Source organism: Astatotilapia calliptera, chromosome 3 (genome assembly GCF_900246225.1).
Source record: "Astatotilapia calliptera chromosome 3, fAstCal1.2, whole genome shotgun sequence".
NCBI classification, from domain to species: Eukaryota; Metazoa; Chordata; class Actinopteri; order Cichliformes; family Cichlidae; genus Astatotilapia; species Astatotilapia calliptera.
Genome location: NC_039304.1, coordinates 27,723,725 through 27,738,697, shown reverse-complemented (window position 1 = coordinate 27,738,697; position 14,973 = coordinate 27,723,725). Strand labels below are relative to the sequence as shown.

At 41.7% G+C, this 14,973-nt stretch overlaps 2 protein-coding genes across 2 annotated transcripts; both read right to left on the bottom strand.

Annotated features, from left to right (window-relative positions):
* Positions 1-1,661: 1,661 nt before the first annotated feature.
* Positions 1,662-7,129, bottom strand: LOC113019114 (cerebellin-1). Its single transcript, XM_026162638.1, has 4 exons — positions 7,023-7,129; positions 5,492-6,105; positions 3,262-3,381; positions 1,662-2,194 (listed from the first exon to the last, which is right to left on the bottom strand). The coding sequence occupies exons 2-4, from the start codon at positions 5,795-5,797 to the stop codon at positions 1,997-1,999; spliced, it is 624 nt and encodes a 207-aa protein (XP_026018423.1). The 5' UTR covers positions 5,798-6,105; positions 7,023-7,129; the 3' UTR covers positions 1,662-1,996.
* A 584-nt stretch (positions 7,130-7,713) lies between these two features.
* Positions 7,714-14,237, bottom strand: LOC113019112 (E3 ubiquitin-protein ligase TRIM21-like). Its single transcript, XM_026162636.1, has 10 exons — positions 14,022-14,237; positions 12,679-12,913; positions 11,713-12,079; positions 11,492-11,587; positions 11,164-11,397; positions 10,928-11,075; positions 10,817-10,843; positions 10,657-10,721; positions 10,381-10,503; positions 7,714-10,091 (listed from the first exon to the last, which is right to left on the bottom strand). The coding sequence occupies exons 1-10, from the start codon at positions 14,035-14,037 to the stop codon at positions 9,690-9,692; spliced, it is 1,713 nt and encodes a 570-aa protein (XP_026018421.1). The 5' UTR covers positions 14,038-14,237; the 3' UTR covers positions 7,714-9,689.
* Between the last annotated feature and the right edge of the window lie 736 nt (positions 14,238-14,973).

Here is a 14,973-nt window from a genome sequence, read left to right as displayed (position 1 = left end):
CCTGTCACATTTTCTGTGTTTGTCTTTAACTTTGAAGAGTTTATCTCGCTTTTGGAACCAAAGTCTTCACTTCATGTTGTTTTTGTACTCCAGACACGACTCTCTAAAGTGCTAACACAGGCCTCTGCTGTGCACCGGGACGTTGACACTAATAGGTTGTGAAGGTCCAGTGTGAACTCAGCAGGCTCCTGGCAATGGTTTCATTTTCTACTGCCAGCCCTCCATCTGTCACCGGATCCACCGCTGAGAGGTGCACTGTACTGTGCGCACTGTGCGTCAGAGGGAGCGACGAATACAGACAGAAATTCATGTATAATTTATGACTTTTACAAAAAAAGCTGCAGTTTTCATGACTGAACACCTTTTCTATGTGAGAAAAGTACCTGCATTTTTTATGGGCATAGTAAAACTCTCAATAGTACAATATCTCTTACCTTCAGGACAGCTCTTGGGACAAACAGCAGGGAGGCCTGCTATTTTCAGAACAACCTTCTGTTTGTACAGAGCGATTTATAGAGCATATGTAAAGTGTGATAGAGGGTGTTTGGGGGCCACAATTGTGTCAGCATTTAACTAAGGACATATGTGGTAAGCAAAATGCAGCCTTTGTGAAGAAAAGGGAAACAGTATGTTCATTAAATAAACGGAAGAACGGTTAACAAGCTTGTATGGGCCTCTGTTTGTTTGAATAATAATTATGGATAATTATGGATATTATAACTGGAAAGCTAAACGAGTTGATGTAGTCTACCTGTAACTTCTAAATAAAAAAGTAAGCTTATCAGTTTCACAGCTTCCTTTGAGTCACATCAGTATTTTTTTTCTGTAACTCAAGCTAGCTGTAGCTAGCTGCTCTAAGGCCTCACCTGTGCTAATTCGAGTCACTGAGCTGGACATCTCAATGTCTACTTTTGGAGTATTTTTTTATGGAAATATCTGACTCATAGCTTGGTATGCATCACTTTCACTTCTGGTATTATATAGAATACATATTATTATATGGATATATAGCACTAATTAGCATATGCCTGAGTGAAAGCTACAATCTCTATGGTCCTTGATTCAAAAACTTGTTTTAGCAGTAAGAACTTAAAGATCTGTACAATTGGCCATTATATTTTTCATCCATTCTGTTGCAGATTTGTGCTTTCAATTGTTTTTAGATGAGCCAGTTTGAGGCTAGCTTTAGCTGTCAGACAGATAGCCTCACATTTGACTTGAGGGTAATTTGGTATACAGAGGAGTTCATGGCCGTGTGAGTGACTGCACGGTGCCCTGGTTGAATAAAAGAATGAAGTCAGTGTTAGCCAATGAGTGTGCTGTTTCTCAGTCAAATATGCGTATTGCTCACATCCCATTTCAAAACACAAAGAACATTGAAAAGCTTCAGACTGGATTTTCACAAAACATCTAATCTTTGTATGTCTGCTAGCTAGCAAGCTTGCATACTGCTAACTTTGCCCAAATTTGTCAATCCTCTTTATTATAGCAGTCTGTATACTTAAGACAACAATGAAGTGCTACACTGAACATTTTAATGAAAGTGAAGTATCTTGGATCATATTCTCCTTCGTACCTTTCTGAGATAAAGCATTTTAACTGGCAAGCTAGCACTGAAAATATTAATTTGTTAGTGCTAATAGATTGATGCAGTCAGTAGACACAATTATTTTCTTTATTGGCCATTTCTTATTTCATGCATTAAAAGGAAAACTGCAAGCAACCACAGACTAATGACAGAAAAACACACAATAAGCCATAAAAATGCAATGGAAATGGAAAATACATCCAAGATTATTTGGTGCAAGGTGAATTCACCAATTCATCGATACACATCAAGATGCGTCAGTGCAGTTCAATGTATCAGTTAATTCCTCTTCCTTCGTGTTGATGGCTGTGAAAGTAACAAAGAACTCTTTATGTAACACCCGCCCTCCCCTCCACACCTGTGACTATGGTCAGAACACCAGCTCTCATAATCCTACCTCAGTCAACCCTACAACGGGAACACCAGAAACCCAGAGAAGGTGGAGTACTTCCACCCTCCCATTAGGTTCCCCCGCTCCAGTTTGAGGTAAGCCTTGTCCCCCCTCTCCATAATCACCAGACCCGCATTGGTGGCAGCTTCCCTGGTCACATCCTGGTCGCCTGCGAAGGCTGAGATCACAGGCCAGCCATTGAGAACCAAACTCACCTGGGAAAGCAGGATGTAAGATTTGTACGGAAAGTTTGGTTAGAAGACAGTGTTTGGTTACAGTACATACAGTATCCTGTATGTACTGTATCCTAAAACCTCCACATCAGTGCTGGTACAGGAGTAGAAGAAGTAAAAACTGAATGAAATCACATTCAGAAACTCTTCCTCTGTATAATCTGTGAATTATTCTCTCTGCACTGATATCATTAAAATAGCAGTAAGAAGTAAAACTGCACTCATGTTCTCAACTCTGGAGGCAGAGGCACAAAGTTCAATGTGATGTGTACAACTGCGACTTCATTTTTGTCGTACAGCGCAATCGCGAAAGTGAGGATAGCGTCCATAAATGGACGATTAGAAGTAAAGCTACACAGGGAAACAACCAGCTCCACTGAAATAACACTGAGATGACTGTAAATTCATTCACAGATATTAAGTCAGGGGACTGAGGCTGTTTGTGGTGAAAGATATTATTTTTAGTTATAGTTGTATTTTAACCTCCTAGGACCTGGCATCCAGATATGTGGACATCACATTTTGGGTTATTTAGATCAAAATACTCAATTTTGCTCTACAAGGGCCTGATATCCACTTAAGAGGACATTATACTGCTACTGTTCTATCAAAATTTTAAACGAATATCCTCATATGTGGCTCTCATTTTTCTTAGAAACAAAAATCAGGTAAAAAGAAAAATCTGGTAATTCTTTGTTTTTCCATTCATCGGGTCCCAATCAGCCCAAATATCAAAGAGAAATTAAAAATGCATGCAGTGGAAGAGTTCAGGTCTTAGGAGGTTAAAGGAACACAACCTTTAGTGGCCTTGTGAATGAGTGCATGTAAAACAGAATCAGGTATGTTTGGACGCTGATGCAGTTTTGATGATTGTGTCTATACATCAGTAGAATCTGGTACTGTGTGGACATCACAGAAGAACCAGACTTTAGCACCTCTCTGTCTGTTGTTAATTCACAAACCTTAGAACAGCAATAAGTCTAACTTTTCTTTGAGAAACAAACAGATCCGTTCAGTGTTACGTGACGCTTTTACATTTTTGTTCTTACTTGTATCGTCTGCCGGTTGTAAACTTTGACAACATGAAAGCTGAAACTGTAGACTCCTTTTCTGGGTGCCACAAAGATGCTTGTTGCTGGATCGAAATGGCTGCCAACGTTCACTATGATCTAAGAAGGAAAAGAGAGAAGCAAAGAGTTTCACAAATTCAACCAACCAACTAGCCACAAATGTGTAATCCATAATCTTTCACTGAGCCTCCACTGTGGTTTATTATTCTTATTTTTCTGACCTAAATTTTTCTAATGTTTCTCTTTTACAAGAAAGTTGGTCTGCTCGTCCTCGCAGGAGAACAAGAAAAGGAGGGAGAGAACTGGCAGTGAGTCACTCCGTCGTAATAATGCTTTTCTGTGAAGGCCTTTTTTCTGTTTGTACAGTGTGATCAGTAACTGGGGACTTTGATGGCAATAAATCAAGTTTAGTAACAGCAGAAGAGGCTGTATCTATAAATGGCGATGGCAGTCTGTTCTGGTTATTATAAAACTGGCTGGTTGGTCAGTTCACAACATTGGTTTCTCAGTAAACTGTCTATGCATGAGATTTTCTCACAGACATCAATGCTCCTCTTTTATCGACTGTTTCTTGTAGTCTTATTTGAGAGTCCTGAAAGTCATGCAAACTGTAACTTGCAAAATTTGCCTGCTGACCTGCTATTTCTATGTATATGGATAGAGGTCTTTAGTGTAGTGGTTTACCTAACAAGCTGGAGACAAAATTAAAACGACAAGGTTGAGATGGTTTGGACTTGTGCAGAGGAGGGATAGGGGACAAAGGGAATGAATATGGGGAAAGGGAAGCCCACAGAGGAGGTTCGTGGGTGTAGTGAAGGAGGACACGCAGAGGGTTGGTGTGACAGAGGAGGATGGTAAGGATGGAGTGAGATGGAGACAGAGGAGGAGACACTGTAGTGATCCCTAAATGGAGCAGCCAAAAGAAGAATGGCCTGCATTTGTATAGCGCCTTTCTAGTCCCTAAGGACCCCAAAGCACTTCACGCTACATTCAGTCATTCACCCATTCACACACAGATGGCAAGCCACACTGTAGCCACAGGTGCCCTGGGGTGCACTGACAGAGGCGAGGCTGCCGGACACTGGCTCCACCGGGCCCTCTGACCACCACCAGTAGGCAAACGTGGGGTTAGTATCTTGCCCAAGGATATTTGGCATGCAGTCAGGAGGGAGCCTGGGATCAAACCACCAACCTTCTGATTAGTGGCTGACTTGCTCTGCCACCTGAGCTACAGCCACCCCAGAAGGAGGTTTACATCTAACAAGCCAGAAATCTCAGTTTGATCCTGGGTGGAGACACAAATCTCTTTGTGGTTACATCAGGAAGTGCATCTGGTGTAAAAATCTGCCAAATCAAACATGCAGAGCTATCTGCTGTGGTGGCTCCTTGCAAATAATGGAGCTGACGTAGATTCTACACAGAGGTTTTTAGTTTTTAGTTGGGACCTATTGTCCCAGGTTTGCAGTTTATTTATATTTTTACTTTTTTATTCCACTATGAAAATTCACCTGTGCACAAAGGGACATAAGCTCAGAGGCTGAATGACCTACACATACATTTATTTATTTATTTATTTAAATTGATTAATTTAGGGGGTTTAGAAATACACTTTATCTTTTACTTATTTAAAAGCTTCCTCAGTTTTAAGTTGGAAATTTTGAAACAAAGATAATCTGGTCTGGTATACAAATGTGTCGTCAGTGGTTTCCATCTTTCTGTGTCCAAACAAATGCATGTTTCCTTTGCGCTGTTTCCTTGTGTGATGCTTATTTAATATTTGCATTAATTTCTGTATCATTCCTTTTTGGTTGTTTCCTGTCTTACTTTGAAAGTTTGTTTTCTTTCCTCTCCTGTGTTAGTTTTGTTTACTGTCCTTCCTTGTCCTGTTGGCCATTCCCTAATCAGCTCTCAGTCTTTGTCACAGTGTCTATGCTTCCCCGCATGTTTCTCTGTGTTGACTGGACTTCTGTTTGACATTTTGGATATTTTTTTAAAAATAAAATACTAGCTTTCTGCCTGCAGTGTCCAGGATTTGGATCCTCTCCAGATTCAATACAAAATGAGGTCTATGTCCTTTGAAACATAAGTTTCTGTTGACCGTTTTTAGAGTGCAGCAGAAGGTGAAGCGTCATTTTTGGTTGAACTCGTGAAATTCAACCAAAACCTTAACTTGCACCACACCTTTCCAAAAACAAGCCTTAAAACCCACCTGGTCAAAGTAGATGGTCATGGTTCGGTTGCTCATCTCTGAGGGTTCGTGGTTGGTGTTACGAATGGCCGAAAATGCCACCCGCCCAGTTCCTGACCTCACTGACATGCCCAGGGCATTACCTGACGGCTCCGCCGACGGGGTGGAGTCGCACACCACCAGACACTTTCCCTCCAACACGATCGGCTCCGTGTCATTCTGGCAGCTGACCTCGGAGGGCCCCCGGTGGACGAGCAGCAGCAGTCCAACGACAAAGACGGAGTGGGCATCAAGGTAGAGTGCAGGGGTAAATGACAGACAAGACATCTTTTTTTTCTTCGCGTTTCTACTGCAGAATGGTCACCACAGCTCTTTAGCGAGACTCTTCTTGGCGCGCACCTCACTTTACCAGCAGGGTCATAATTTCACCTGGAAAGAAAACATCAGCCAGGGCTTTGTCTCATCTCTTTGGAGATTAAACGATTCAGGGACTCCTCAGCTGGCTTACTACGACTGACAGGAAGTCCATAAATGCGCGGAATAAGTGGTGGCGTCCGGTCCCTCACACCAGGGCAGGAGTGGCCATCAGCCAAGTGTGCTGAGTCAGAAGTCCAGACTGGATTGAAGCTTCAGGCCTGCGAGTCAGTGACACAGTTATTCACATGAAAACATTGCACGAATCTCAATATGACTGGACGACCTGATCATCTTTAGTTTGCAAATAAACTTACTGGTGAACAATGGCAACAGCTGTTAAAAAACCTGAACCTTGGTGACTCCTGCCCCTAGTTTGCTTCAACAACCCATACTGTTGGAGAATCCACCATTTTTACATATGTTTAGCCCTTTAAAACAAGTTCATGCATCAAAATATTAAGTATACAAAACCACTATGCTCGTTCTTGTTCTGCTTTTTAATAACAGAACATGACGACTGAAAACAGGCTGAAAACACAGCACGGTGCTGCTGGAGAAAAGTTGTGTGCCTCAGCACAGTTAAAGTCTATCAAACCCGCACTGCTGTAAATGTAATAAAAAACCCATCCCGGTGCTCTGCCACATCACTGCTTAATTAAACGGTGAGAATATTAATAGAAAACCGCTTTATATTGAAGCAGAAAATAAATAGAAGTGATGAGGTAATGCTTTGGCCAGGAAGAGGCCCGCGTGAGCGACGCCAGCTGGACTCAGGAGGGGGTACAGCGGACTATCACAATCCCACCGCCGAGAGGCCATCTGTGGGTAAACACTCCCACTCATTCACCTCGTGCACCTTTCCAATTTAATCCCTGTCTCTCTCTTTGCACTTGCATTCCTTTACACAAACACGCTTACTATTAAAAAAGCCACTGTTTTAAGAAGCAAACACAAGAATTCAGACAGTACTTTGATAAATTATAAAAGAACCTTTTAGCATTTCCTTGTGTGACATTAGAGATGTTGCTCCGAAAAATCCTCAAAAGCATGGACAATAAGTGCAATGATAAAAAGTACAATCGCTCTAACGAGAGTGACCCTCAAAGAAAGAATCTGCAGATGCTCCATCACCCACCTTTCACGTCGTCAGCGTTGCTCCTGCAGCAACATACAGAAGCCAGCTTGGCTCAGTAAAGTTAGAGCTTCGTTTCACACTCACCTTCAGCTTTATCTCTCCTCCTCTCCCCCTCTCTCTCTCTCATTCTCTCTCTCTCACTACATCTCTGTTCCAGGGGACCCCTGCGTTCGAGCAGACGTTTAATCACATCACGAGCGTTGCCATCCTTCTGTTTTCACTGTTCCTCGAACCCACCCCCACTCTACCTTTTTCTCCCTCCTTCTCATCTAACCTCAGATATTACAGAAAATGCGCTGGGACTTAAAGGATTCATCACGAACTCACGCGTATCCCTGCTATAATTAAAAAATGTTTTTTTTTAATTAGTAAATGACTATTAATGGGTGATAGCGGGTACAAATAGCTTTTTTCCCCTTTTAAACATTCATCAATTTAGACAGGTATATCGCCATGGTAACTTATGCTGTGAACAGGGTATGTTTCGGATTAGAGATCAAGAGGTATGAAATCACCGCCTACTGATGGACCAGTGCTCCAGAAAATCACCATCCCTGAAGATTCCTCAGACTTCTGAGTGGGTGTAAATTTTTAACAGCATCTAAAGTGTTGATGTCTTCCCGATGAGCATCAGTAATAAACATTCATAGACACATCTTTATTCCCAACTTTACTGGTTTTATTTCCTTTATTGTTCCATAAATATCCTAAAACAGAGCAGGTACTTGCAGTATTTTTATGTAGTTGTGGATCTAATTCACTCAGAGAGTTACATTTATTCTTTACTCTCAGATCATTAAAGACACTCAAGCCTGCAGCTGAGAATAAAAAGTAAAACTTGCTCGACATTAATTTAATTACATACTTTACTGTAATCCATCAGACTGTGCTTTGTCCAAATGAGAGAGCTCTGTTAGAGAGATACGTTAATTTACACAGTTTGTATTTTTCCCTTTTTTTCCTGCCTTTCAAAAAGCTAAAATGTGTTAGCATAGTGGCGCTCTTCCAGTCTTTCTCACCAAAGTGTTTAAAGTGCTCACACATTCATTCTGTTTTTAATACTAAACTACTGCGCAGAGCTTTTCCTCGCACACACACCCACGCTGCAGCTTTGTCTTTCAGTCCGCATTGTGTGTTTAACCTCTACACCACCATTTGTGATTGGTCACATACTGACACCTGCTCAGTGGAAACACTGAGTTAACTTATCATGTTGATAACCAGCTTTGTGTGTCCGCTTATCCTGATTGTCAATGTTAGGTTCAGCACACTCGGGGTATTTTCCATTATCTGGATCTGCTCACTGTGACTCAGAACAGGGCCCAGGCCTAGTAAAATGAGCAGAGCAACAATTATAGGAGGGAGGAACAAAACCATAAAGATGCCGAGTACTTACGTCTGCTCACATCCAGCAGAACTGTGCTCTGACGTCAGACTCAGAATCGCTTAAATATTTATAATACTCTGTTACTGTTTGATGTAATTTTTTTTACTGAACACACACCACATCTGTTTAATCCTTTTTCTGTTAACAGGGTCTAAATAAACTTTTAACTAACTGTTATATGACCTGTGCACATTTTTTTGTTTGCATGATGGGTCTGATGGTGGATGATCTCTATCATATGGTTCAGTGTTTCTAAGGAGGTAATAAAGGAAGCACTAAAGCATGTTTTTAAGTAGTTACAGGAGCTCTTATGAGGCCTTCTGGATCATGCACTCATAGGGCCCTCTGTTGATGTGATCTGTGTGTGTTCTGAGGTGCTGGGATTTATGTTTTACTGTGTGCAAGTGCAGGAAAATAAGTTGTTCAGTTTGTTGTCTGGGCACTGATATAGGATATGTTTCAGGGTGAGCTTTAGGTACTTTCAGCACAAATGTGATGAAATGCAAGAGTTTTTAAAGTCAGAACGTCTCAGTATGCCTTAGAAGAAACCAAAAATGAAAACGTATATTCTGACAAACCTGTCTGATGACATAGAACATCTGAACAACAACGTCTGAAAAATAAAAAAAACAAATACTAATTCAAGGCCTTAATGTTCAAACATTAAAGCTGGATTTCTCCTCTATGTGAAGCCTGATGTGTGTGTCATAATACATAATGAATATAATGGTGAGGTGCAGCTTATTTAGACCTCACATTAAAATATACAACAAATCAGCTTCCTTCAAAATAACAGGACCCAAAAACGCATATTTGAGTTTTGTTTGTTTTTCTTTTTTTTTCCCAAAAAAACTAGAATTTATTTTCAGTTTCAACTTTTGCATCTCAAGTACAGTAAATACTAGTCTAGTAGTATTTTGTGAAGATTTGAATAATAAAAGTTAAAAACCCACTTTGCACACACTTCATGACAGAGAGAGCAAAACTTACTCCCATCTTACAGGCTGTACAGGTTTTTGCATGCTAGGGTTTGCACACTCAAACAGAAGTAACTTGCTATGTTAGCCAGTGGCAGGGTTGCTTAATAACATTGTGCACACTGTTCACATCACCTGTGGAACAAAGACGCCTGCGTGAGACTCAAACTACAGTGTTAGTGCCTCTTCCAGCTGGACTGCCTGCTAACTCAGACATGTGACATGTGGTTTCTGTAGGAACAACCATTTTAATCATCTAGGGGAAGCACAGGAATGAGATCTAAAACATTAGTTAGCGTCACATCATACGGTTAAATCGATGGCTGTGTCCTGTTCTTCCCTGACACCTCCCTCGAGAGGACAGATAACCAGCGGGGCCATGTTTCTCCCGTTGTTTTGAACACAGGGGTTGAAATACGGGTAGAGAGGCTCACTGAAGCTGCACCCGCCGTAAGTATAAATGTGAGTCTTTGCCTCTGCGTCATAGAAGGACACCGACCCTTCCTCATAGTCCAGGAATATGCTGACTTTCTTGGGGATTTCGTGAAGGTTGAGGGTGACCGAGGGTCCGGCGCAAGCGCTCAGACTGCCACCTTTTCGCCGGCAGATGGCCCAGTAACCGTTTTCAGGACGAACTGTGATGGCACCTTTTCTGTTGATGGACTCCTGGGCCACACCAAGATCCCAGTCTGATTTATCCCCAACCTGAAACACGGTGTACAAAGAATTAGATGGAAAAAGCAAGAGGAAGAGAAAATAATAACCACTATGAATAATAGCTTTTCCCCCCAGTTGTGTTGAAAACTACATTACTTTCTTTATATTTTGCTAAGAAAATGAGACATTGGTGAAGGGATTTATTAAATTGTGCAATCATACATGTAAATACAGTATTTAATGCAAAAACATCAACTGAAGGGCTAGAAGCATCTCTGGTATTATTTGGATTTTTTTTCTATTTCTTAAGGACATGACTTCCAGATCCTGATCCCACCTGAACTACCCAGTAGCGTCTTCCAGATGTGAAGCTTTGTTTCCCCAAAATGCAGACGCAGGAGTCAAACCGTTGGGGACTGTCTGGGAGCAGAGTTTTCTTCTTCTGGCTGGCGAGGCTCACCTGAGGATCAACAATGGGCTCATCATCGCTGCCAAAGAAACTTTCATTCTGAATCTCCTTCTCCACTTGAGCATAAAAAGCTGACAAAATCAGCATGTCCATCTAAGTGTGTTTACTGTTATCGTGATAAAGTCAGTGATTATAGGGTGATACCTTCTTTTTATCTGGGGACAGAACCAGCCAGCCTGAAGCTGTCTCGGGATCCAGGGTCACATTGACTGCAGATACAAGAAGAAAACAGCAGGTCAGGTACTGATGAAGCTCAAAAAAAATTTATAGGAAAAAATGTCTAACTATATATTTGTGATCATACCTGCACATGCACTCATCTTGTCCACTTCTGCATGACAAAGAAGTTAAAGAATTAGATAATATATTTATTTTTACAATGATTTGTTGTCCATGTTGCTGTAGGGTTACTCACCCTCTGCTGAGAGTTTGTTTGCAACTTCCTGGCACATGTCCCCCAGCATAGAAACGGCTCTCCTGACCATCCCCAGGGAGTTATCGGAGTGCACTGCCACCTCTGACCAATCTCTGGTGGCCGGGAGCCTGCTCAGAGACGGGAAACTCTAAAAGCAGAAGGGAGCTTTTTGTGAGCACCAGCTTTAAGATGCGGATGCAGCAGAGAGACGGTAAAATGCAGCAGATAAATCTGACCTGTAGGAGGTGGAGCGAGCTCCGCGTGAGCTCCAGGTGCTGCAGCTCGCTGCTCCTCGTCTGCAGTTCGTGGATTTCCTTCTCCAGCTCTTCGAGCAGCTCCTCAGCTTTCCTCTCGGCTTCCAGCTGCCTCTCCTCGAGATCCTTGGCGAGCTCGGCCTGCTGCCTCTCGATGGCGGTTATCAGCATGCTGCAGATCTGAGAACTGCTCTGGATCTCTCTCTCTGTGGCCCTCTATTGATTAAAATGATCAACTAGATAAATAAATAAACTGATAAATGAACTGTTTGGTTGCAAGCCTGACGTTTTGAACCAATCAACGACCTACTTTGCTTAGATCCACTGGACTTTTGATGTCTTCCATTTTTTTCAGCCTGTCCTGGATCATCTGTTGGATGTCGGACTTTGTCTCCCTCAGATTCATCTGGAGAAGATCAAACAATGTAAAAATGACACAGTGAGAAGAAGAACGCACAAAAATCTGTGAACTCAGGAAACCCCCCCTCCCTCCCAAAAAACGCAGGGCAAAGGAAGAAGCTTTTCCCTCACCTTCACCCTCCTGCTCTCCTTCTCCATGGGGACAATCTTGTGGTGCTTGTGGTCGCCCTCTGTGCATTTCGAGCACACAGGTGTGTGATCCTGCTTGCAGAACATCGTCAGGGGCTTGTTGTGCTTTCTGCACAGGTGGCTGGTGTTGAAGATTGCTGGATCTGTGAGGCAGTGTCTCTGCAGCGCTGGATCTCTCTGGTGAGGCACGAGGTGAATCTCACAGTAAGACGCCTGACACACCAGGCACGACTTCACCGACGGCGCCTTGTTCCCGTGGCAGACGTCACAGGGCACGTCTTCACGGTCTGATAGCTGGTGTGCCGGGGGCTTGACGTCCTCCCCATGCATCAGTGTGGGTGACAAAGACCTTTTGAAGATAATGTTAAATATCATTGAATATATTCAAATATATCTGCCATCTGGAAGAGAACACAAAACGGAACAAGACAATAAATTCAAATTAAGGGACTCTGGTGTGCCAGAAACACAATGCATAGCCAGCTGGACATGGTGTAAACATGCACTGTATGTGACATTGCACTTCATGGTCAATATATGTGGCATTTAAGGTAGAGTAAGGCTCTATAATCAAGTTAGGTTGGATATTAGCCAAATTAAGATATGTCGGTTTCCTTGTGAAAGTTTTTAATAGAGCTAACTTCTTGGCTAATGCTAACTAAATGGGCAGACAACGTGATTGGTCAGTTGATCCTGGATCTGCTTCCTACTCCACAGCCATGAAACCACACACAATTAAAGCAGTTTTAAGAAATTAATTCTAATTCAGCATCGTGAATGCAGGGACTGGTGTACACACATTTACTGTATGTCTCTCATTTTGTATATTATTATCGCTATTTATTTATTTTTAACACCGTACATTACCGCCCTCACTTTTGTTGCACTTGTACATTGGCAATAAAGATACTGGGATTGGGACACAAAGAGTATGGAAGTAAAACAGACCTTTTAAAGAATTCAATCATGTCGGAAAAAGCTCGGTTGATCCTCAGCTCCGGTCGCTCTTTGAACGTCTCTTTGCACAGCGGACATTCCGACTTGTCCTTTGTGTCCCAGTAGCCTTCGATGCAATCCAGGCAGAAGTTGTGTCCACACGGGATTGAGACGGGATCCGTGTAGGTGTCCAGGCAGATGCAGCACCGGAACTGATTCTCCAATGGTACCGAGGCCATGTTTGTCACTGGAAAATACCACAAAAAGAGTCAGTCCTGTCTGTCCTGTTTGCAGATGGTAGCTGGAGGCATAGTTCAAAAGTATATTTAACATCTTGACAGATCCTGGCAGCCTTTTTCTTTTTTTGTGTTGTGGTTGATTTGTTTTGAATCACATGTCAAATACGTGACATCACATGTCTGCTCAAGATAATAGACTCTGGATTGTTTTTGTCTGCTTTAAATAGAAAACTTGAAGTCTGAAACTGCTGCTTTATCCATCCTTTCATTAAATTTAAAACATCCATTTTTGTTTTTGAGTCAAAAAGCAATGAAAGCTCGCAGTAACAGAGCAATAAAAAGTCCCAACACAGACTGCAAACTACAGATGAACCTCATTTAATGGTGTTAACTGAGCTGTGATCGTGTAACGTCTGGTTCTGCTTCTACCAGCCAAAAAAGCTGCAGAATGGATTTTAAGATCATCATTGAAGACGTCTAGAGGGGACCTAAATCTGACTATTTGTTTCCAACAAATATTCCAACATGTTGCACCAGCAAAAAATCAAGACAAAGTGCACTTTTACAAATACTCAGTGTGAATACTGCAATAAAAGTGTGTCATGTTACAGAGGCTGACACCACTTACACTTAACAGACTAGTTTGTTTCCACTTTTAGCGCAATATGTCGCTTTGAATCATACTTTGCAAATCGGCTCTTTTTCAGGACAGGTTCAGTTGTTTTAAGCTCCCTGTGCTGATTGTTCGACTTCTTACTGCTCATTATTCCAACACACCACAGAGGGATCACCCACCCAGCACAAGTATTTTCTATATTTACCAATGAGTATAAAATACTGAAACTCAGACAGATTGTTGTAGATTCCTGTTTCCCACACCAGAAAACTGACCTTAAAAACCTAAATGCGACTGATTAAGTAGCTCATTTTTGTTGTGTTGTTTTAAAACATGTTTCTAACCATTCATGCCATTTACTATAACTCAGTAACTACATTTTTGAGTAAAAGTAATCTGATACATTTAAAGAAAAGCCTCAACTTGGTATACATTGTTTCCTCTCACAGTTTACAGTTTCATCTTCCAGTTTCTGCAGTGTAATAATAATAACATTGTACCTGTTTGGGTGGACATGCTGGCAGCCCCGATCCTCACAGATGCAGCTCGTACTGTGTAGTTCACATTCAGCCTACAGAGACTTAAATACTCCTCACAGGTGCTCTTTGTTTGTGCTGAGATTATTTACACGAGCTCCTCCCTGAGTTCATTCTCGCAGGTTTTGCAGTCAGTCTGGTGTTTCTGGTTCTTCAGCTTCAGCTGCTGACTCCACTGTAGGTCATCCATAGCAAGAAATAAAGTGCAGTGATTGAGCAAACAGAGGTTAAAGCAGGGACTATCACATGTTTATATTGATTAAACATAATGATATAGAATAAAACAAAAAGTACTGTCACAGTAACTACTTACAGTAAAATCTCAGTAAATACAATTTAATAATATTGTTCAGAATAGTTTTCTCTTCTTTTCTGTGTAATTCATAGAAGGTTAACAAACTGAAATGCTTTTTAGTTTTAACTAACTTGCATTTTTGTCACATGACACAAGTTCACCTTTGCACCCGCAGCTCGTTTAACCTCGGATCTTGAAAATCGATGCAGAGGAGGAGCCGTCTATGAGCATGCACATCACAGATTTGTTGCTTTGTCAGGTCGCAAGTGGCAACTTCAGCTTATCAGCTCCGAGTTGCAGAAAGATTTTCAGAGAGCCAAACCGGTTTTGTAGAGCTCCATCTTATCTTTGAGAGAAGAATAAACAGAACACCCCGGCTCAGTCACACATTGGAGGGAACGTTGGTCCTTCTCTGTGTGCCATCATACAATGTGTCTGTCAGTTCCAGCAGACTCAGTTGCAGATTAATGATGCGTATTGTGCATTAATCTGAAGTTAATCATTAATATTAGTAATTATTATTTAGTGTGCACACTAACTTCATGATGTTGCAAGTGCCATTTATCAAGTGTCCTGCACAAAGTTTTATCAGCGCTTAGGGAAAAAAAAGGAAATATTTCC

What these genes read in the sequence shown, in the direction of transcription:
- LOC113019114 (XM_026162638.1), bottom strand. Translation starts at nt 5,797, where the DNA reads ATGTCTTGTCTGTCATTTACCCCTGCACTCTACCTTGATGCCCACTCC. An exon ending in TGACCATCTACTTTGACCAG is followed by an intron (nt 3,382 to 5,491) that starts GTGGGTTTTAAG and finishes TTTCCTTCTTAG; the next exon opens with ATCATAGTGAACGTTGGCAG. An exon ending in ACAACCGGCAGACGATACAA is followed by an intron (nt 2,195 to 3,261) that starts GTAAGAACAAAA and finishes CTGCTTTCCCAG; the next exon opens with GTGAGTTTGGTTCTCAATGG.
- LOC113019112 (XM_026162636.1), bottom strand. An exon ending in AAACAAACTCTCAGCAGAGG is followed by an intron (nt 10,844 to 10,927) that starts GTGAGTAACCCT and finishes TTTGTCATGCAG; the next exon opens with AAGTGGACAAGATGAGTGCA. An exon ending in TGTCCCCAGATAAAAAGAAG is followed by an intron (nt 10,504 to 10,656) that starts GTATCACCCTAT and finishes GTTGATCCTCAG; the next exon opens with GTGAGCCTCGCCAGCCAGAA.